The 22,878-nt window shown below is 42.8% G+C and overlaps 1 protein-coding gene across 3 annotated transcripts; it reads left to right on the forward strand.

Moving 5' to 3' along the window:
* Nucleotides 1-11,818: 11,818 nt before the first annotated feature.
* Nucleotides 11,819-21,674, forward strand: TLDC2 (TBC/LysM-associated domain containing 2). Of its 3 annotated transcripts, none has more exons than XM_081917341.1 (7): nucleotides 11,819-12,588; nucleotides 14,375-14,498; nucleotides 17,289-17,447; nucleotides 18,870-19,022; nucleotides 19,158-19,294; nucleotides 20,477-20,550; nucleotides 21,395-21,531. In XM_081917341.1, the coding sequence occupies exons 2-6, from the start codon at nucleotides 14,451-14,453 to the stop codon at nucleotides 20,511-20,513; spliced, it is 534 nt and encodes a 177-aa protein (XP_081773467.1). In that variant the 5' UTR covers nucleotides 11,819-12,588; nucleotides 14,375-14,450; the 3' UTR covers nucleotides 20,514-20,550; nucleotides 21,395-21,531. The 3 variants fall into 3 exon arrangements, with proteins under 3 accessions (XP_081773467.1, XP_081773465.1, XP_081773466.1); XM_081917339.1 differs by having other exon boundaries at nucleotides 11,832-12,588; nucleotides 19,158-19,253; nucleotides 21,395-21,674; XM_081917340.1 differs by having other exon boundaries at nucleotides 11,853-12,588; nucleotides 17,307-17,447; nucleotides 19,158-19,253; nucleotides 21,395-21,674.
* The last annotated feature ends 1,204 nt before the right edge of the window (nucleotides 21,675-22,878 follow it).

Here is a 22,878-nt window from a genome sequence, read left to right on the forward strand (position 1 = left end):
ACCCACAGGCACCAAGTTGGCAACTCCTGCATTAGTTCATAGACAGAGGCAGAAACATGTTTCAGCTTTAGAAAACTAGAAGTACGAAATGTCACAATAGTTTACTGGTTATGTCACTCTCCCCACTTTCTTTTACTGAAAATTACATCAGTGCACTTACTTAGTGCAATCCTATGAATCCTAGAGGTAAGTTCCACTGAGTTCAATGAAGGTTTTGCCCCAAGTCAATGTGCATAAAATTGCAGCCTTGGGCAAGTGTGTGCAATGTGCAACAGGATAGCAAGATAACAGAGAGCTTGGGGGTGCAACATAGGCTACTATTTAATTTCTGGGGTTAAAGTTTGTATTGGGTCACAATTCCAACAATGGAGGCTGAATTAATGCTCATGCATAGCAATAGGAGTTAAAGGGTCTCCCTCGTTTCAATATTCCCCCTAAGGACATTTGTGCTTCTAACACTCCAAATAACAAGCTGGCTGAAAAGGCTGGACACTCCCAGTAAATTACACAGGGCAGCACACACATTCTTTCCCTGGCCTGGAGCCCGGCTACTTGCTCGGACAAGCCAGGCCAGAGATGCTAATCAGTGTTTTGCTAGGAAACCTTCTGCTTCCCCAAAAGTAAAGTGGAACTAGCACACTCTTTAAATGGCTGTACAGGCCCAGAAGGGCTGTGACATCCTGTTTCTTTTCCTGTTCGTATCTGTCTGTGATTGCATGTCTGTATCCAAAGCATAATTAAAGATTATAGAGACCCTATGCTGAACAATATTTAATCAATGATATGTTTTTCCTACATATATTTTTAAGAACCTATGAAATTTCTCCATAACTTGGGGATGAGGCCCTTGATTTTTCACTGTGTTGTTATAAGAATTTTAAGGTCTCAAATATAGAATAAATATTCATAAATGCACACATATCTAAATATATGAACCACGTGTCTGAAATAGTATGGGAGAGCAATCCTGAAGCCATTTTGAGTCTCCCAGTGACCTAAAATATTCCTCTGCAGTAAGGGAGGCAAATGGGCAAAGCCTTCTTATTGCCTTTTTGCTTGCAGTTCCTGTCTTAAGGGCATATTTGTGCACGAATAGGGTGACCTGGACTCAGGAGCTAAAGTACAGTATTAACCATCACAAAAGAATGGCCAGACTGCCCAGGTAATGCAATCAGTATCCCTGCAGGCAGAATTCCTGTTGTAGACCGTCTCCTTCTGTGATGTACGTATGATAGGGGTTGTGGGTGGGTCTTGGGCTACAGGGTGGGCAATTTCCAAAGTCTATATAAGGGCTTGCACATCATTGTTCAGGGTTCTCCTCCCTCCTGTGTGTGTGAGTGGGGACCCTGTTGCAACAGTTCCTTTAATAACGATCAGGATTACTAGCCACTTTGCTTCTCAATATACTCTGCTTTGGCCACCTCATGAGAAGAGAAGACTCCCTGGGAAAGACCCTGATGTTGGGAAAGATGGAGGGCACAAGGAGAAGGGGACGACAGAGGACGAGATGGCTGGACAGTGTTCGCGAAGCTACCAGCATGAGTTTGGCCAAACTGCGGGAGGCAGTGGAAGACAGGAGTGCCTGGCGTGCTCTGGTCTATGGGGTCACGAAGGGTAGGACACGACTAAACAACAACATACTCTGCTTGGCCTCTGTTACTTTCTCTTACCGATAGGTAAGCCACTTAAGGATTCTATACAGGCTCTGGAATACCCCATAAGGGAAAGGGAGCATTTTTTCCCTTATAACAGTGTGATAAGAAGGGAAAGGAGGGTATGATGCAAGCTACAGGACTTACAGAAGTGTTGGGCACTGGCGGAGGAAGGCGGGTGCGGGGAGTGCGGTGTGCACTGGGTGTCAGCTGTGAGGTTGGGTGACATTGCCGTGCCACCCACCCACACCCCGCTCGTTGCGCAGGCGGCGCCCCCAGACACTCGCTGCGTGGGCTGTGGGCCACTAGAGACAATGCTGCCATGGGCAGCTAGCAGACCCACCCGATGCTCGCCGTGCGGGCAGCTAGTCCTGTCCCTGCAGGCCGGCTAGCCCCCCCCCCCCCGCACCACTACGGGTGCCGGGGCAGGTAGCTCCGCCCCTGGTGTTGGGTTCTCAGACGCTATTAGACTAACTCTTATCATTCCTGACCATTAACTAAACTGCCTGGGGATTATGGGAGTTGTAGTCCAGCAACATTTGGGGACCATAGGTTAAAGAACACCACTGTAGAGCAAATGATTGATGATGGTTCAGTCTTCACACCCCACTTCATGCACACAAAACATTGACCATATTTTTACCCCCAGAGCTGCAACAGCTCTAACTTATTAAATCTAATCTTATTCTCTCTATTTTTTTATGCAGAACCCTTATTTAATGTGCCCCCATCTCTGCTTCACCTTTATCAAGACAGTTGCTGCTTAGACTGCAATATGCCACCATCCTCCTTGCCTGTTCTAATGTGAGCAGCTGGTGCTGGTTAACATGGTTATCTATCATGGAGGCCCCATATAAGTATTCCTGGACCAATGCCTAATTTATATTGTTTCCAGTTCTTTGGCTTTAAATCTCATGTTTCCATCATTTTACCGTTAGAGAAAGAGCCATTTTTTAAATTGGTCCCTGTTTTAACTGGAGTTGTTTAAATACAATGGACTACTTGTTGGCTATTTGCAGACCACGCATCACAAGGAACTCAAAGATAACTTTAAGAAGGTTTGAATAACAAAAACAAAAACCGCTTTTACATTAAATATATCAACAAGCATGACCCAACCACCAACCCATCCCCCAGGGTACTGAGAGCGCTAGGTGCTGCTCTTTATATACTATACCTAATTGCTGACACAGCTTAATTAACACAACTTAACAGCACCTGCTATACTGTTTCACAGCTGTAAACCTGGGTCTCGTTATTTGCTCTGGCCCTTAAAGACATACACATCTTATGGAACAATAATGAACCTTCAAATTTAAAGAGACCATTCAACACTACTTCCCTGAAATAAGCCATGTTTCCTAAATGCTGCTCTGGTTCTCTTCTCCTCCCAGCACAGTAGCATTGCCACAACACCCATTGCACATCCTACAGTAGTACTTTAATAGTGCATCACTGTGGGGTAGGAGCATGTGAGTGCTCTCTCTACAGGAATCCCAATTTTCCAAAGATTCTGCAATAGCAGCAAAATGACCTTTCTTGGGACAAAACTGCATAAATAAGCTCTCCCGCTGACACACTTCTCGGCTCACTCCAACTTTGCAAGGCAATTATTTGGAGTTACAACAGAGCAAGGAAATTCTAAGGCTCTAAACCCTGTGTGGCTCTTCATCTGGCAACCTTGGACATATCCCCATACCAGTGCTTTTTTTCCCTTTAAAAATGTTTTGGGGTACTCTCATTTTCCTACTCATATTGAAATACTGCCCCTCAGTGAGGCCAAACTTAGATTGACAACATATTTAGGGGTATGCAAACCCCTGCGTCCCCCCAGAAAAAAGCACTGCTCCTAAGTAAGGTTCTTGGTCCCTGATCTTCTGGACGACTTAATATGCATGATATGCCATTGTATTAACTTATAAGCTGTTCATTAAGAAAGTGTGTATCTATAGCACTGTATGCTTTTCCAGACCAAAATAAAAATAAAAATCCAAATGAAAATGTCAAGCAGTACCATTCATAACTGAGGTTATGCCATATGTGCAGCACCTACACTCCACAACTTGGCCATGCGACACACCTGAGCACAGTCCAGCCCCAGTTAAAACACTTTGAAGTTGTACTGAATTCATTAGAAGAGACAGAGACACACAGAGACAGACAGACAGAAAGAGAGCATGTTTTTAACTCTCTTCTATTGAAACCATGTGGGGCTTCAACTTAACTTTCCCCCGAATCAACCCCATAATGCAGAACGTTGGAATAAATGGTTCACTACATGGCTTGATGAAAAAATAATTGCTTTACTATTGGCCAGAGAAAAAACAGCTGCAGGGAGTTTTCTTCCACTCTGCCAGAAAAAAATTCAGCTCCAACTGCCAGTTTCCATGGAACTGCAAGAGGCAAGGGGGAAAGCCCATCAGCCTCTGGCACCAACCAGAGAGCCAAGGACCACCAGATTGTTACACTGCTTCTACCCAAATGACAACACAAATAAAGTGAAAATCAGCTTGGGTATGGCACATCTCACTATTTCCTTCTGGTTAGGGCTGGGGGGGACATTTGATTCAGATCACATTTAAAAGCGGAACTACATAACTTGCACTTTTCAAAAGTATGTGCTAACTGGAACACACTCATCCTTTGAAATCAGCCTTGGCCCTGCGGACAGTAGTCATGATGAGCTCCTGAACTTCAAAAAAGCAGCAGTACATTCAATGATATCAATTATAGGGTAGAATGCGACTAGATTCAGAGGATTTTCAGCTGTGAGCCATTGAGTCTCTTCCATGCTCTTTATGTGAAGAAGAAAAAGCCAAAGAAAGACATTTGTAATGCAAATGAGCAACACAGCCAATATAAACATTGGCTTTAAGCAAAGCAAGTACTCTGATGCAAGCTGTACAAAATTCCTATAAAAACAATGAAGAGTCTTGTGGCCCCTTACACACAAACACTTATTCGGGCATAACCTTTCATGGACTAGAATCCATTTCATTGGATGCAAGACTCTAGTCCATGAAAAATTATGACATAATAAGTGTGCTGGTCTTCAAGGTGCTGGAAACTTGTTGTTTCGCTGCAGCAGCCTAACAGTCTCAGAATGCAACTAAATTGTTTCTTATGCTGCCATCTAGTGACTGGTTGAAATAAAGACTTGCCCTACACACATTCAGATAAATAAGATTCAAATAAGATGGTAAAGTGCTGGGACAGTAAAGTTTCAAGATGATAGAGAATAAGTTGATTGCAGGGGGTGTGGGCAGTATTACTACTACTACTGCTAGATTTATATTCCACATTTTCTCAAAGGAGTTCGCAGTGGTGTACACACTTCTACAACAACCCAGTGAGGTAGGTTAGGCAGAGAGATAGTGACTGACCCATAGTTACCCACTAGGCTTCAAGGTTGAGGGGAGATTTGAACCCTGGTCTCCCAAGTCAGAGTCCAGGACTCTAACCACTACACCACACTGGCTCTCACGCTGAGAAGGTATAGCCTACTCTATCACCTCAGGATTCTACCATCTCATTCTACTGCAAGTGATAAATCAGGTCAAGTCAGATTATGTAGCATAAGTCAATCTTTGGGATAAATCAGGCCTAAGTCTACCACTGTCTGAGGGTTGCTACTTCACATGCTATTTTTCAAACCATACATGTTCAACCCAAATGCAGAGTGCTGGCGCAACAGATGTGTGAATGCAAAGATGTTTATCATATAGGCGTTCATGAGGAAATCTGGATTAGCTGTGACAGCTTGCTAATTGTAGAGTTACTGCCCATCTGGTTTTGTCATACCATACTGTACGAAATTGACAAGATGTTGCCCCTAAAACCTCATGCAAGATGTTATTAAAATTTGCCTTTGATTCTTGATAGCGTGAATCCTGGCATATCTATCCATATGCATGTGTGTACAAATACACACTGTGGATTGTATCTTGTGAACTGCCCTGAGATCTTTTGATGATGGGCAGTGTATAAATCAATCAATCAATCAAATAAATAAATTTCCTATGGGTAATATCCAGCTAAGTCTTACTCAAGAGCACAACAAACCCCTAGAAACTGATTGACTTAAGTAACCTTCCAAGTCCATGAATTTCAACAGGTCTACTCTGAGTATGTCTAACATTTGCATGCAGAATATATTTAGGTGATGCTGTTAACAAAATTAATCTTGATTAAGATATGGAATACACTTGTGTGTTGATGATTTTTCTGGAGTGTTGCTACGAATTATAAGCATTTTAATTCACAAAACTCACCACATTATTTTATCTCACACTGCATCAGCTATCCAGAAAGATTGGATTATACAAACACAGACTTTATAGCAATTCATAAAACACACAGCACATAGGCAGCTTGCTGTTGCCACTGTGGTCACCAATCATTGAATTTCAGTACAAATTTACACTCCAGCGGGTAAAATTTTAACAAGTGGTGAGGTCCACACAGACTCAAGGAGGTATCTGAAATTAATTGACAGCACAAGCCTACACCTGTCTACTCAGAAGACAGACCCATTGAATTCAAGGAGGCTTACTCCAGGATAAATGAGTAGAGAACTGCAGCCAAAATGTTTTATTGATTCACAGTGGTAACTACAGAAATGATAGCATGAACTTCAACGATTACATAAAAGAAAATCCATCAAGGCAGGGCAGTGTAATAAACAAAGCTGCACAGTATGAATAAAAGAACAATAATAATCAAGATGGTGCAGTGTGAATGAAAGAACAAAAGCAATTTGAATTAGAATGATGGACAAAGCAACTACTAAAGTAATACATAATAAATTACAAGGACCTACATTGCAGCTTCTTAATACCCATTTAATTTTAAAAGCGTTCTAAATTCGCTGAGCTTGTGGCCTCAGTTCCAAGAAGGAGATCACAAGCCCTTCTTAGGCTCTAGAGATACCAGGCTGCAAACCAGCGTCTGCTTTCTCCGAATTGGCCTTGCGGCCACAACAATTAACTTATTTTTTCTACTTGTTTTTCCTCATTGCACCATCCGTTGCTTTGTGTAACATCTTACCTGATGAAGAGTTCTGGAGAGCTGAAGAGCTAAGCACATTTTTGTGACTTTGGGGCTGGTCCTAATAAAGAATTGCCCAACTGTAGGCCTTTAGCTCAGTGGTGGAGCATTCGCTTTGCATGCAGAAGGATCCAGATTCAATCCCTGGCATCTCCAGGTAGGGCTGGGAGAGAGCCCTGTCTGAAATCCTGAAGAGCCACTGCCAGTCAGTGTAGACAATACTGAATCAGATGGACAAATGGTCAGACTCAGTGTAAGGCAGCTACCTATGTAGCTACCGTATGTTTGCTTGAGCTGGGGATGATGGGAGTTGTAGACCAACAACATCTGGAGACCCAAGGTTGAAGAACACTGTCCTAGCACATGGGGAAGGTTGTAGCCACATGTGCGCCTGTCACGGTTAGCTGTGCCCGCACACCATGAAAGTACACAGGCTGTGCACATACAGTGAACAAGAGTCAACTAAGGAGTCACATCAGTGGAAGCCCTGCCCTTCTACTTGAACAATGGATCCTCTCCATCTTCTCTCTTAAAATTGGCTCTGCTGGGGGTTGGAAGAATTCCCAGAACAACACTCAGTGGGGGAGGAGGGATCATTACATTCGGCCAGCCAAAATGTTATATTGAATCCTTAATGTTATATTGATTCTCTCCTCATAAATGTGAAGCACATGCCTTTCCCTGCTATCCTGAGAACTGTGGGCTACCCTTCACAGAGCTACAATTCCCAGCATCCTTCGCAAACTACAGTTCCCAGGATTCTTGGGGGGAAAGCCATAAATTATTATTATTTAAGAATAAATTATTATTATTTAAGCAGCTATCCTATTTTTAAAAGACATCTGAAGGCAGCCCTGTTTAGGGAAGTTTTTAATATTTAATGCTGTATTGTTTTTAACTTTGACTAAACTGTGGGAGGCAGTAGAAGACAGAAGTGCCTGGCGTGCTCTGGTCCATGGGGTCACGAAGAGTCGGACATGACTAAACGACTAAACAACAACATTGTTTTTAACATTTGATTAGGAGCCGCTCAGAGTGGCTGGGGAAACCCAGCCAGATTGGCGGGGTATGAATAATAAATTATTATTATTATAAAAACATTAAATTTAAAGCATTTAAAGTTGTATTTACTGCTGTAACCCACCCCAGAACCTTAGGGTGAAGGGTGGATAATCAATCAATCAATCAATCAATCAATCAAGTGCTTTAAATGGTGTGTAGGAATCCTTAATCAAATAAGATAAAGAAACAAATGCAGATTCTTGGCTTCGAATTTGGGTTACCTTAGCGCAAGTTATTTGTTGCCCTTAGCATAAGCATATACTGTATGTGAGTTTGTATCCAAGCCGAATGACTGTATATTTTGAAAGTGACCTTGAAGCACTCCCCTACCCAAGGCATACAAATGTTGTTGTGTCCAGGCAAACAACTGCTGTCTCTGTAGACTGAGAATCTCCCAGGTGAGCTCTCTGCACACCTGCACCTGGAAGTGAGTCAGCAGGAACAGAGGCTGCAGCTGGATCCCAGAGAATCCTAGACTCTGTGCCCTGGAATAGAAACATCACAGGGAACCTCCTGGCAACTGTGCACAGCCCAGACTCCCTGCAGCCTGAAAGTTTAGCTGGTGCTCTGGTTACTGCATTTTCTTGGACGCTAGCAGCAGAAGGTTGAATAAGGGCAAAAGTAAAGGATCATCGCTCAGAGGTAAACAGCCACCAAGCAGGAACCAGGCTGTCAAGCCAAGGATCAATGTTGGGAGGCAGAACCAGAGAACAAGCCAAGAGTCAGACATGGTAAAGCAATGGTGGGGAACCTGTTGTTCTCCAGAGTCCTGGACAAAGACCTTTCTCAGCTTTTCTATCTAACCACCCATTATGTGCCTTGTGTGTTCACAACACCTTATAGGTTTGAAGCAATAGAAAGACCTTGGACAGTTTCCCAGAAAGGTACACGTGCATCTCTTACTGTGTACAGTGGTACCTCGGGTTACAGACACTTCAGGTTACATACGCTTCAGGTTACAGACTCCTCTAACCCAGAAATAGTACCTCAGGTTAAGAACTTTGCTTCAGGATGAGAACAGAAATCGTGCTCCGGTGGCACAGCGGCAGCGAGAGACCCCATTAGCTAAAGTGGTGCTTCAGGTTAAGAACAGTTTCAGGTTAAGAACAGACCTCTGCAACAAATTAAGTTATTAACCCGAGGTACCACTGTATTATAAAATGGGATGGTAAATGACCATAGTCATTACTACAATCTGTCACATGCTTTATCATCCTTATCTTCATCTCCACAACAGGTAGACCCTAAGTATATATACATTCTTAGCTCATCTCTTTCCACAGGCTGACAAAAAAATTACAACATGTTTAAAACCAAAATAGAATAATAAACTGTAAAAGCACACACAACAAACACACGCCCAAAAAAAGCAAGTAAAAACTCATGTTATCCTTCCTATCTGTCAGACACACCCCATGTGGAAAACCCTTTGTTTGTGTATATTTTTTCTTACATAAGTTTCTATGAATTAGTTGTTCCATGTGTTGCTGCTATGTCTAGATGTGCACAATATTCTGTAGATTAAAATGCATTATGAACCTGTTCTGTTTCTAGCAAATTGGAAGTCACTGCTAAGATGGTGTAACTAATATCTATGTCCTTGAATCCTTACCTTCCAGCAGCGTCAAAGAATGCATTTTAGGGTACCCAGCAAAGCTATACCGACTCTTCGGGTGGGCAGATGCAAAAGAGGACCACAGAAGCAACACACTCCAAAGCAGGTGTTGGAAGATTCAGGACAGATCACAGGAAGTATTTCTTCAAAGAGCACATAGTTATGCTTTTGGAACCCACAGGAGGCAGTGATGGTCCTCAACTTAGATGTATTTGAAAGACGATTAGACAAATTCATTGAGGTTAAGCCTATCAGATGGCTACTAGCCAGGACGGATATGCTCTGCAACTGTGGCTTGAGCCTATAGTGCTTCTGAATGCCATTTGCTAGAAACCACAGGACGGGGATGGCACTCCTGTGCTCAGGTTCGGCTTGCTGGTTTCCCACAAGGCATCTGGTTGGCCACTGTAAGAACAAGATGCTGGAATAGTTGGGCCTGGCCTGGTCCAGTAGACTTGTCTAATGTTATCCTGCACAATGTTTAATGGTTGTGTAGTTTGCAAGGGAGATATAGTTTGCACAAGCAACACCTGTAGAAACTGCATCTTCTGCTCATCTGTTGAAGGTGTTCTCTGGCTATCCTAGGCACCCTGCACCCTGTATTTCCATCACTTTTCCCTATGATCCACTCCACTTGTCTCCATAGAGAAAGTAAGATTCCCGCTAGCTACCGAATGCAAAAGTGGACAGGGCAAGAAGCACAGCTGCCATAGCTTTGCTTAATGCTTCAAAGCATTTAAAGGCATATAGGCACCATCTCTGCCTGGGAACTTCAACAATGAGAGGAGGAGGAGTGTGTGTGTGGCACCGACAAACTTGCCTGATTTATTTATTTCTTAGAAAGAAGGGCTTTATTTTTGTGTGTGTGTATATTCCTGGTCTTGAATGAGACTGGCCATGGTCATTTGCTCCATCACAACAACAAGCTTAACAATTTGCGGCCTGATTTACTCAATGAACATCTGCGTTATCATCTACAGATGAGTGATAACTTACTTCAGCCACAAGGGGTGGGTTAGAAGGAAGAAAAGTAGTGTCAGAAAGTTTACAGGCAACACATGCATTGCAACATCATTGTTACAAATAGCAACACTTGCAGCAACCTGACTGTTGATCCCAAAATAATGGGACCCATTGGCTCAAGATGGATGTGTTGAACTTGTACCCCGTGAGTGGCAGATGAGCAACTGGTCCGCTGGCACAGATTGAGAGAGTTGACAAGGAAAGTGGACTGGATAGAACCAGGTATGTGTTCACAGTCCATATGAACTTTGTGGCTATTCAGAGCTGTATTTCCAGAGCAGTATTGTTAGTGATGCTTCCCTGAGATTTGCAGGGGATTCCTCAACACCTCTGCTTTAAGCAAGGCAACAACAGAACAGCTGCTTTATATGGGACCTACCCAGCTGTGCTTTGTTAGACGTCTCCCCACAGAACCCTCTTCAGGTAAATGTGAGTATCTTGTAAATAAGTCATTTCAGCCGAGTGCATTTGAGTTTTACCAACCTTCTTACAATAAGATGGAACTGTGTAGCTGTGCCGTCTCTGGGGTGGGGGTATAGGTGAAATGGAAAAGAAAAATCAGATCTTTGGAAGAAAAGTTTCTACAGGAGGAAGGAAGGTGTGCTGGGAACAGTGGCTATCCTCTGAAAAAAATAAACATGCTCCTACATGTGCTTGGAGCATCTCAGGTTGGCATAAAAATCAGTCGTGCAGATAAACCCACAAAAGTTACTAGCTTGCAAAACAGTAGTAATAAATGCTGACCTCGTAAGAGGCTAGTAGCCTGAGTTTCTTTGGTGGCTGTAGAACAGGCAGCATGGAAATGAAGCCCACATTATCTTAGCAGGCTAGTCCTAAAAAGAAAATAAAAAAGCATTCTACCAAGTGAACTGGTGGAGGCAGGACAAAGTGACCCATAGCAACCACCCCAGCCTCCACCAACTCACAATATTTTCATGCTGGCTGTGAAAAGGGTACTTCCTGTTTCTACATTACAAGTCTGGGAACCAAGCTGTTTCAGAGGCAGGCTACTGTAGTGGTCCTTCTTTCTTACACCACTTCACTCACTCACCTGCATGGACTTCTTGGTCGCCTGTAGCTAGCAGGTAAGTTTGTTTGTTTTGTTCATTTTATTTTTATCCTGCCCTTCATCTATCAAGAACTCTGAGTAGTTTGCAACAGCCAAATCCACAAAAACCTAAAACCATAATCACAGCATTATGAATGTAGAATTTACATGTGTTTTATTTATTTTTAGATAGTGTTGAGTCTAATCTTTTAAATAAATACCTTTTAAAACTTTTGCTATTGCTCATTTTAATGTTTTTATATTGTTGATAAACTGCATAGAGTTTGGGGTTGTGTTTTTACATTCAAGCAGTTTACATTTTGTTAAATAAAATCAATAAAAACCCGGTGAAGGCCAGGGAGAATAAATATTAATAGTGGCTGTGGTAGTAGTACTAATGCCTAAACTTTAAGTTATCTCCCCAAAGCCTGAATGAATAAAAACAACTAAAACTGGTAATCAAAATATTTCCCATGAGAGTAATAGCCACACTTCCCAAGGCAGGGCAACATGCAGAAGGGCAACAGCTCATTGGTGGAGCATCAGTAGAGTTCTCTGATCGCTCCATCTCAAGGATAACATAGAGCTGCAAAAGTTGTAGAAAAAGGGAAACCAGCATGATATAGGGGCTGAAGGACTTTCCTTGCCACAAATAGCCAAAACATATGGGGCTTTTTAATTCAGGGAAAAAGACAACATGAGGAGAGCATATAATTTTATAAGAATGATGCATGGTTTGGCATAGTGAGGGAAGTCTACTGCCTTCAAGCTCTGCTTATGGTCTAACTGGAAGCAATTGGCTAGCTGCTGTTGGAAGGAGGGGGCTGATCTGATCAGTCTAGTAGGGCTCATTTGATGTTCTTATGATGATCTCCTGTGTAAAATTTTAGCACACTTGAGAATGATACTGTGTGTAGATAAGTGAATTTTAGGGGATGTGGCTTACAAACTCTCTCCCATGCCTTTGATCCCACAAGGCAGTGATTCCCATGACTCATAAAGCCTGTTAATTTGCATGTTACCATGGTTTCTTTTGCATGTCACTTCTACAGTAGCTAATCTTCTAGGAGTTGACAAGCTGCATCTCCTGATGTTGGGGGAGCAGGACCATTCTCGAGTGTAGCCTGCAGTGGGGCAGTTAGGTAATTTTAGACTCTTACTCTGCCGCCACCCCAGCCTTTAGATGGTGGTGTGGTTTCCTGCACTTCCTTTCAATGTGATAAACTGCCCCTGCTGAGTTTGAGAACCTTCATGTTCATTCGGCTGAGTGGGAGCCGTGGACATCTGCTCAGAAATCCTGCCATAGTGACACCCATGGCACCTTGCCAGATATTCCTGGGTTAAATGCTTGTGTGGAACACATTTTATTTTAGAGAGCAACTCTGTCATAAGTTGAAGGGTCCAAGACCAATCCAAGACTTCTCATGTCTTCCCATATACTCAGATGCTCCTGAACAGCATCCTTGCTCAACTTCTTCACAAAGAACCACAGTGGCTAATGAAAAACAAGGGTTAAGAAGATTCAGTATCCTTGTAAACTATGGAAAAAGGATGGGGAACTTCATGCCAAGAGGCCAAACACAGTCCTCCAGACCTTTGGGACTCTACCCAGGCCACTACACTGATTCAGTGTAATGCTTTTTGGACCTCTTGAGCCCCATAATTTGCATGCTGCAGAGCTCCAGTGTGCAATTTCATTTCCCATACTTGTTATGTAGCAATAAAGGACAGTTGTGTTTGAACAGCCTGCCCCCTCCTGATTTGTTTTCCTGCTACCCCAACACATCACTTTCCTTAAATGGTTTTGCTTGACTCAAATGTGTTCTGCCTTCTTCTGATAATACTTCTTGTTTGCTTGGTTGGAGATTACAGAAGAGTATAGGAAAATGTCAGGAAATCAGGAAAACATCAATAACTATCTGCGAGCAACAGGTCAATAATTCAGCATAGCAGCTAGGACTTGCTACATACATTACTAAGGTTCTGACTAGGTCTCACTGACCTATGGAAGGAACCACACCCAAGGAAGGCAGTTTCTATTACAGACCAGGCCTGATTCTTAAAGAGACAGGATACACTCAACATACACCTGTTATTAATCAACTCGAGTTCTCCTCAGAGCTATAGTTTATGAAGAGCCAATTTCTCTAGGACTTTTATCTGTGAAGCCATAGAACAGAGGTGGACAATCTGAGTTCTCCAGGTGTTTTGGGGTTACAGCTCTCTTCAGCTCCAGCCAGCATGAGCAGTGGTCAGGAATGATGAGAGTTTACTCCAAGATCTGCCAGTCTGCTATGGGTTAAGTTCAAGGATTTCTTACTAATATATAAAGTCTTATAACCCTCAGGACCAAGCATATAATTGTGGTGGTTGTTGTTCTGCAGAAGGGTCTCTGCTTGAAGCCCCTATATTATCACAAGCCTGTTCCACAGCTTCTCAGAGCAGCATTCTTAAGGTGGCTGCCCCTATTTTGTAGAACACCATCCCAGTTGAGAATGAGATGACAGGCACCCACTGTTTGTAGTTTCTGGAAACAATTTCATTTTGACAAGTTTTTCTGAATGGATGGGATGAAAAAGATTAGGTCTCTGGCCTTGCATCCTTTATATGTATTATTTTAAAACCAATCTTCATATTTTTTGGGTATTGTTTTCAAACCTATTTTGGTTGTTTCTATTGTATAATTACAAATCGCCTTTAAATTTATATGAATGGTGAGACATTAATAAACTAATAAGAGCAATTATCTGGAGGGCCAGAAGTTCCCTCGGCAGTGCTACAGAACACTAGATAACTGGAAAAGGCTGTGTGCCACAGGATTTCATAGTGAGATCTCAGGTGACAATAGCTGTATAGCAATAGAAGAACCTGCTTACTGAGAGAGAATAAAGTACATGCTGTTTATGAATGAGGGTGTGTTCTCCACAGGCAATTGGCAGACACCTGCTCTCCCCTCTCTGACTCGCTGCCAGGAAACGGCACGGCTGTCGTGGTCGTGCTTTGGATGATCACAGAAAACATGAAAACTCCACGCTGTCGCTACACTCGTCTGGTATGTACAGCAGTCCTTGCTTCTTGGGTCGGGATAGGGAAGGAATAGAGGAGGGAGTTGCTCCAAAGGGCAGGGCAAGAACAAATGGGTGCAAACTGCAGGGCATAAAGTTCATTTCAACTAAACGTTAGCAGAAGCTTCCTAGTGGTAAGAGCTAACAGTTGAGCAGACTGCCTCAGGAGGTGGTCTCCTACCATGGAGGCTGGATGGTCATATTGTAGGGAAGCAAGACAGATTGAACAAGAGGTTAGACGAGATGACCTCCAAGATCCCTTCCAGGTCTAGAACTCTAGGAAGTGAAACTGCAAGCCATCCTCACTGTACTATGTCCCCCTCCCCACATTTGTGTCTTTCTGAAACCATCTGGCATCATGGGAGTTTAGTGCTACTGGGTTCCTAGGTCCAAAAAGATATACATATATCCTAATGGAAAACGGAAACACTGGTCAGTCAACCTCAAAACCAGGCAGCACAGAAATATGTTTGTTTCAGTAGACAATGTGTTACTGAGGAATTTAAATTCCCTCCCTCCTTTCTTTTGGTGCAGAGCATCATTCTTCTATTTCAGATGTTTGGGCTGAGAGTGCCATTGTTTATGTGGTCAAGATAGTGCTACCAGGCAATCCCAGGCAGAATCATTCCATACCGTTTGTGCAAAGGAGATTTAATTGATTAGGAGATTAATTTGATGAAAAAGCATCATGTTTGGTGGAGCTTGCCATCACCTTGATTTTGCCTTCAACCTCAAGTTTTGCTTTTAAGCTCAGCTCCTCGGGCTATTTGGTAGACAGTTTTTAATATTCACGTCCTTGAAGTGACTTAAGCAAATATATATTCAGATGGGTGGCAAGCCCAAAAGAAAGGAAGGTAGCAGGAAAGTAGGATTTCTACAGAAGTGGGTGGTATATTTCCACAACTAGGTTGGTGCTGCAGATAAGGGAAAGTATGTGTAATTGAGGAAGCACAAGGGAAATTTATATTGATAAAAGTGAAGCAGAGGACAAAGAGCAGTGCTGATACCGGGCTTTGTGGTTTTTGCCCAATGCATTGCATTTTCATACTGAGATGGGTGTGTTGCTGTTATTATTTGGCCCAGAAAGGGTATCTACAAACATATCCCACCATTATCTTCCTACACCCTCATCTTCAGTCTGAGTAAGGGCAATAGAAGCAAATAGGGATAACTTACCCGATAATCTTCAGATTGATTTTAAAAGCATAGTTTTTGCTTCTGTGCAGATGAGATACGATAGCATATACACATGCTAATAGGATTTTGAGGCCTCTCTACATGTGTTTCTAGGACAGTAGCTTGAGTACACAGATGTCGTGCAGGATCATTGTACTTTTATGATCTACACACAGAATTTATTTCCTGGACATTAGTACAGTACAGTGGTACCTCGAGTTACATACACTTCAGGTTACATACGCTTCAGGTTACAGACTCCGCTAACCCAGAAATAGTACCTCGGATTAAGAACTTTGCTTCAGGATGAGAACAGAAATTGTGCTCCGGCGGTGCAGCGACAGGCCCCATTAGCTAAAGTGGTGCTTCAGGTTAAGAACAGTTTCAGGTTAAGAAGGGACCTCCGGAAAGAATTAAGTTCTTAACCCAAGGTACCACTGTATTGGCTATGTAGGACCTTGATAATGTGCAGCAGCCCTCAAGCGAACCACTTTTTACTAAAAGCTGGGAAGAAGGCTCACCCCTCCTGAAAAGGGATAGAAAGATCTGCCAGTTCTGATTCTCATTTTTCCAATCTTACATTCATTTTTCTGAATTTTTCAGCAGTTTGAGGGGGGTTTGGGGGTTTTTTTTAATCCTCACAGAAATTCAGCAGCATTTTAATGTGAATTTCTGCTAATGATCAATTTATTAAATGCAGTTTTTACTAATGTACACATTTCTGTAAGCAAGTTTCCTTAATAAAATGCATCGTTACATGCTATTCTATTATCTTTGTTTTTATTTTATTTTTTGCACACTTCCCCTTAATATATGCATTTTTGTAAACATTGTTTGGTTGGTGTACTGCAAAATTCTGAAGGATGATTTTGTTTCAGGTTGCATATTGTTTTGGAAAGTACAAATTTCATAAATTCAGCTTTAAATGTGTACTGAATCTAGTTTCTTCTCTTGCAATCGCAATATTTAATGTCGGAGGAGGAGGAATTGCACAGCAAAGAGCAAACCGTCATTTTACTATGGTGTATTTTCATTAACAGAGTCAAGGCTCCACATTTACATAGTTGACAATTGCAGGGTAGCTCTAAGACATTTCTGAGTTGCTTTCTGACCTGCCCTAGAGATGCACTTAATAGAGCTTTGAATCAAGAATGGAGAACTTGTAGACCTCCAGATGTTGTTGGACTGCAATTCTCATTATCTCTGGCCATGCTGTCTGAAAGGAGCTGGAGTCCAACAACATCTGGACTGCTAAGGCTTTAAATGAATCACTCTACCCTTTTTCTAGTCTCACCCTCTGAAACAAAGGGTGAAGGGGAGGAGTGGGCTCAGGCTGGTTCATTAAACTGATGTTCCCGAGATTAAAATATTGCTTTATTGTGGCCTACATACTGCTGTGCTATTAATTATAAGACAAAGCTTTTAGCAGTCCCATGAGACTAGAGGGAAGGGTAGACTGATTGCCTTCTGTAATTCACTTTGCTTTATCTTTTTGCCATTGTAGTTCTCTCTGAGGAGTATCCTTCTAGTGACGCAACAGACTACATACTGGGGAAGCTTCTGCAACTTAGTTGTTGCCTTATTCATTTCCCATTTAACAGTCTGTGTCCTTTTATCAGCCCAACCTTCTAGAAGAAGCCCTGTCTTCAGAACCTGAGGAGTCTACTGAACCAGAGAACCCAGTCTGGACAAGCACAGAATTTCATGAGCCTGTGCTAAATGGGCAAAGCAACATCCTACACATAGAAGAAATCCAAAAGGTGAGCACCCTTCATACTGTGACTCAGCAAATGAGTGCTGCTATCACAGTGACTCCCCTGGATGAGCCCTTTGCCCTTATACATCACTTCCACACATTGTCCTTAGCTAAGGCACACATTATGGAGTATTGCTGACCTCTGTTAACCGGGAAATCAAGCTTTTGGCAGGAATGAAGCAGGAAGGTCTGCTGAAGCAATGTCTCTACAAGGGCCACGAGACCCTTGGCCCCATTTACAAGGAAAAAGTGCAAAGAAGTGGAATTCTCCAGGACAGTCTCAAAAACGTTATTTCCACAGGCTTAATATTCACTTATGTGAATGCAAAGATTGTAAGGTAAAAGGTAAAGGGACCCCTGACCATTAGGTCCCGTCGTGACCGACTCTGGGGTTGCGGCGCTCATCTCGCTTTATTGGCAGAGGGAGCTGGTGTACAGCTTCCGGGTCATGTGGCCAGCATGACTCAGCTGCATCTGGCAAACGCCGTTTACCTTCCTGCTGGAGCGGTACCTATTTATCTACTTGCACTTTGATGTGCTGTTGAACTGCTAGGTTGACAGGAGCAGGGACTGAGCAACAGGAGCTCACCCCGTCGTGGGGATTCGAACCACCAACCTTCTGATCGGCAAGTCCTAGGCTCTGTGGTTTAACCCACAGCACCACCCACGTCCCATACAAAGATTGTAGATGGGGTCAATAACTTAGGGCAGTGGTTCCCAATTAGTTAAGGACTGTGGGCCCCTTGTTTTTCAAAAGCCAAGCCATGGGCCCCCTACTTTTGAAAATGTTTTTTATGTGATTGGTGCCACCATATGCTCCAACATATCCCAACGCAAAACTGGGATGTGCGCCTTCTGGGCAGTACTCCTGTGTGAGTTACATGACCCATGCGAGAGCATGGGCCCCCAAAATGGGATGTCCTGGACGGTTGATGGGTATGTGCCATGGCTCCACTTGATGGGTTACATGGACCCCCTGGGGTTCGCAGACCACCAGTGGAAACCACTGACTTAGGGTGTATGACCTGTGACCTGAACTACTAAGCAGAAGATATACTGCTGAGCTAGTGCAGGTGTGGTAAACCTTTAGCCCTCCAGATGCTACTAAACTACAACTCCCATTATCTTTGACCATTGGGCCTGCTTGGTGGGTCTGATGGGAGTTGTAGTACAGCAACATTTGGAGGGCCAAAGGTTCCCCACAGATCTACTGGAATAACTTAAGATACATTCCTATGTTGGATAGGTTTAAGGCAAGGATGTGAACTTTGTGAACTTTGTCCAGAGGTTGACGGACTCCCATTCCCCCCTGCCAGTATGGCCAATGGGTAGGGATGATGAGACATGCAGTCCAATAACATATTAAAGGCCTCAGGGTAGAGAGAGGTAAGGAAAGAAGTGACCTTGTGTATGTGATACCTTTTAGCTTGCACCACACCTCCCTCTACGAGTGACTGGACACCCATGGAACCTCATCTACTGTACAGCAAGGGATGGATTTAGCCTGAAGACTATGTACCGAAGCATGAGTGATTTAGCCTCTCCAGTGTTGTTGATTATCAGAGACACTGAAGGCCAGGTAAGCTTTGAAACAGGCCAGACTTATCAAATCTAGCAGAGGGGGGCTGTCTGGTTGGGTTCAGTTCGCAGCCTACTCTAAATGGCCTTCCTGTTACTTGCAAGTTACAACACATCTCTCTTGCATCCTTTTCAGATATTTGGAGCCTTTTCTTCTACAGCCATCCATGTCAGCAGCTGCTTCTACGGCAATGGAGAAACATTTCTCTTTTCCTTCACCCCACAACTTAAGGTGACTGAAGGGATATCATCCCCCAAGTATGAAGGTTATCGGTGTGTGTTAACAGTATCTGGAGTTATTACCAATTATACAAATGTTGCCTGTCACTGATTTGCCACAGGCTTAAAGTGGTATACCTACAAAGTTTCCAGTATGCACCATTTGGCAATTGGTCTAGTACAGGGATGTCCAACCAGTAGATCGTGATCTACCGGTAGATCCCCGTTTGATCCTGGTAGATCATGGGATCCTTATCATGTACAAAATGTTACAGGGAAAAAGCTGAAAAACTCTGTGCAATCCTCCCCCTAAAAAGCTCAACAGCTCTAGGCAATCCACCCACCCCCCACATGCTCCTCCCCCCTCCAATGACAATGGGTCACTGACAATAAAATAATGACAATAAAATCACTGCCAGTTTTTTATACTGGGAGTAGATAAGTCTCTTGGGAGCTGGACATGCCTGGTCTAATAAATCAGCCTTCTTCCATCCTTCTTTTTATCCTGGCCTTTGATAGAGATAGACATTTATAGGACCAACCCTATTCTTACTATAAATGGTTTTACTTGCAACGGGGACATGCTTGTTTAAAGTTACCCGAGATCTGAAATGGGGCATTAACAGTCAAGGTGCTACTTCAATTGTTTTTTACACACACACACACACACACACACACACACACACACACAAAATTCAGTTATAATAAAACATGGAAGATCAACACAAAAGATGCTGGACTGCAAGCAACCATTTGACAATACTGTGTGGATTCTCCAATATATATATATATATATAGAGAGAGAGAGAGAGAGAGAGAGAGTATGAAAAGATGACTATTCCAGAAACAAGGGTGAGCGTGGAAGTCACAATTAAAACACATGGTAGGAAGTGGTAAGCGACCCCTACCAATAAATACTACCAATAAATTCTACTGAACTCAATGAGACTTACACCAGAGCCAATATGCAGACAATTGCCCTGATAGGGAGCTTGTGTATTACGTTGCAATTCTGGCTTCTCATTTTACTTCTGAGTCAAACTTCACAAGTCTGCAAGAGTTTAAGGGGTGGGGTGCTGACACAACATTCAAAATGCTGCCAACTGAACAAGAATATAAAGGTTTCAAGTAAGCATTGGAAAACAAAATAATGATTGTTTTCTCTAGTTGTACAGCTGTGTCTTTTATTCCCAAGATGCTTCTCTCAACCATGTTTTTTCTCTCCTTACTCTCCAGGTATTTAAGTGGACAGGTAAAAACACCTTCTTCATGAAAGGAGATGCAGACTCCCTAGCAATTGGTGGAGGCAGGTATGTGACTGTGAAAGATGTTAGTGGGTGGAAATGGATTTGTTGTGAAGGGAAGGGGTGCTGCAATGCAGTCCCAGTCAGATTATTACCTTTTGAGGATGGTCTCGCCGTCAGCAGCTCTTTATGGAGCCTGGGTCCCTCTGCTACTGAATCAGTGGTACAAGTAAAACAAATGCCATCACAGTTCATCTAGAACAGGTTATTCTTCAGAATGTGAGTCACGGTAAAAAGTATTTTTACTTTTTTCTCTTTTAAATTTACCACTATCCACCCCTCACTTATTTCTAGGTTTCATGACATCAAACTGAAGATTCCTCTCTCCTGTACTTCTTCAGTCATTATGATTTGAGATACCGATTACAAAAAGCCCAGTGGTATTTTTGTGTGTGTCCTTTGAGTGGACATAGCTGTCTAGCTTTATTTAGTACACATTATCATCTTGCTCTGCGTCAAGATCTTCCAAGTTACTGTGGACTCTTTTGTATACATGTTGGAAAAAGATGGTTAATCATTGCAGTGGAAAACCAGTTTGGCTGTATATAGTTCCAAAGCATCTAAATGTATAAATAGAGACTGTGGCAAAATGGTGAGCTCATTGTAAACCCTTTCAGAGCAGGGGAAAGAATTTGAGTAGAAAGGAAGCAATGAGCCCTCTAATCTGGCTCTCACTACAACCCTTCTTCAATCAGCCCAGGCAGCAGAAAGCATGTGCATGTGAGATACCTACAGAGCTGTTGACTCAAATGAGCCAAACCACACTGTATTTCTTATGGATCAGAAGCTTCTTGTGTTCCTCATTCTGCAGAAAGTTAATGCCATGTTTTGCCTTTCCCCTTATTTGCAGCGGCAAATTTGGATTGTGGCTAGATGGAGACCTGAACCATGGAGGAAGTCAGCCCTGCGAGACATTCAACAATGAGACATTATCTCCCAAAGAGGAATTCCTCATCCGAGACCTGGAAGTTTGGGCACTTTCCTAACCCAAAGTGTGTGTGTGGGGGGGGAGAACAAGTCCCCTTCTGCACTGACACTGCAAGTGCCATGGGAACAGGGCTTGGCCAGTCGTCCTGTGGGGGCAGCTTTTCAAATCCCCTTCAATGAACATAAACTTGCTGTAGAGACTCCCTCTGTCTCCGTAAATTGGGATGGAAAAGATGCTGGATTAACCCAGCAATTTCCTCATCTCTCTCTCACCCAACATTAGCAATTTTGCTCCCGACTATCCCGCTTATAGAAAGATGAGCTAAGGATTTTCAGTTAAGCTCGCCTTTTTTTACTTCAGGGCAGGTGAAGATCTTGCTAACAGTCATCTTCAGAACTGGTAAGCTATGCGAATATTGGTGGCTGCTTGCCAGGGAAGGATGACCCAAGAGACACTTCACAGCCTTGCCAAATGGCAGACCAGGCAGTAAGCTCCTTGCCCTCCTCCTCGGTTCTCACAGCTCTTGCTAGTGATAGAATTACTTCATATAAGCATTAGAATGCAAGAACTCTGGAGGTGCTTTCAAGTGCACCTTTATCATGTGGTTTGAGAAGGCCCATCTCTTTGATGCTCAGCAAAGTACCACACAGGTACTGAAGCTAAACACTGAATGGCCTAGTTAGCCACACAGGTACAGCCCACATTGTCATCCTCTGGAGTTAGTACACTTTCCTCAAACCACCCACTAATTTGGCAACAGGAAGCTTTCCACAAAGCTAGTCTTGGCCTCCTAAGTAGCGTTCTACCAATGACATTCAACTCCTGAATGGGCAATTTGCAGGGTTAAAAGAAGTTTCCCCAAATGAGATTTTCCCTTCATAATAGTGTATTTCATATACAAAGGTTTGTTGAGCAGTAACCAGTCTACTTTTCCCTCCTTACCCACAATTTAGCGGACTGTGGCTATGGGGGATTTAAGTCTTTCCCTGTTTGGGGGTTTGTGGGGAAGCGCTTTATACACAATATTTTGTTTTCATAGCACTTTATACACAATATTTTGTTTTCGGAAAATGGCATCTACTTCATGTCCTAGCTAATATGTTTTGTTCATCAACATGTACAGGCCTCTTTGTCACTTATTGGTTACTTTATGTGACATCCCTGACCTCATTTTGTAAATAGATTCATTTTTTTCTTAACTTTTTTAAAAAAGAGGCCAACTGATATATTATTCCAATATAGAAGCCCGCAGAACCTTTAAAAACTAATCAGGTAAAAACACTTGTGCAAAGCCATACACAACTATTTTATTCCAGATGTGTTCACACATGCATGCTGAGACTGAGCAATCAATCGACAACTTGAATGTATTAAACAGCCATAGATAACTCACCTCAGACAAAGCT

This window comes from Podarcis melisellensis (genome assembly GCF_964234715.1).
Source record: "Podarcis melisellensis genome assembly, chromosome: 6".
Classification (NCBI taxonomy): domain Eukaryota; kingdom Metazoa; phylum Chordata; class Lepidosauria; order Squamata; family Lacertidae; genus Podarcis; species Podarcis melisellensis.

Bases quoted from the DNA above. Each gene is read 5' to 3' on its own strand.
- TLDC2 (XM_081917339.1), top strand. From the start codon at position 14,451: ATGATCACAGAAAACATGAAAACTCCACGCTGTCGCTACACTCGTCTG. The intron at 14,499-17,288 runs GTATGTACAGCA...CCCATTTAACAG, and splicing joins GCTGTCGCTACACTCGTCTG to TCTGTGTCCTTTTATCAGCC. The intron at 19,023-19,157 runs GTAAGCTTTGAA...CATCCTTTTCAG, and splicing joins TCAGAGACACTGAAGGCCAG to ATATTTGGAGCCTTTTCTTC.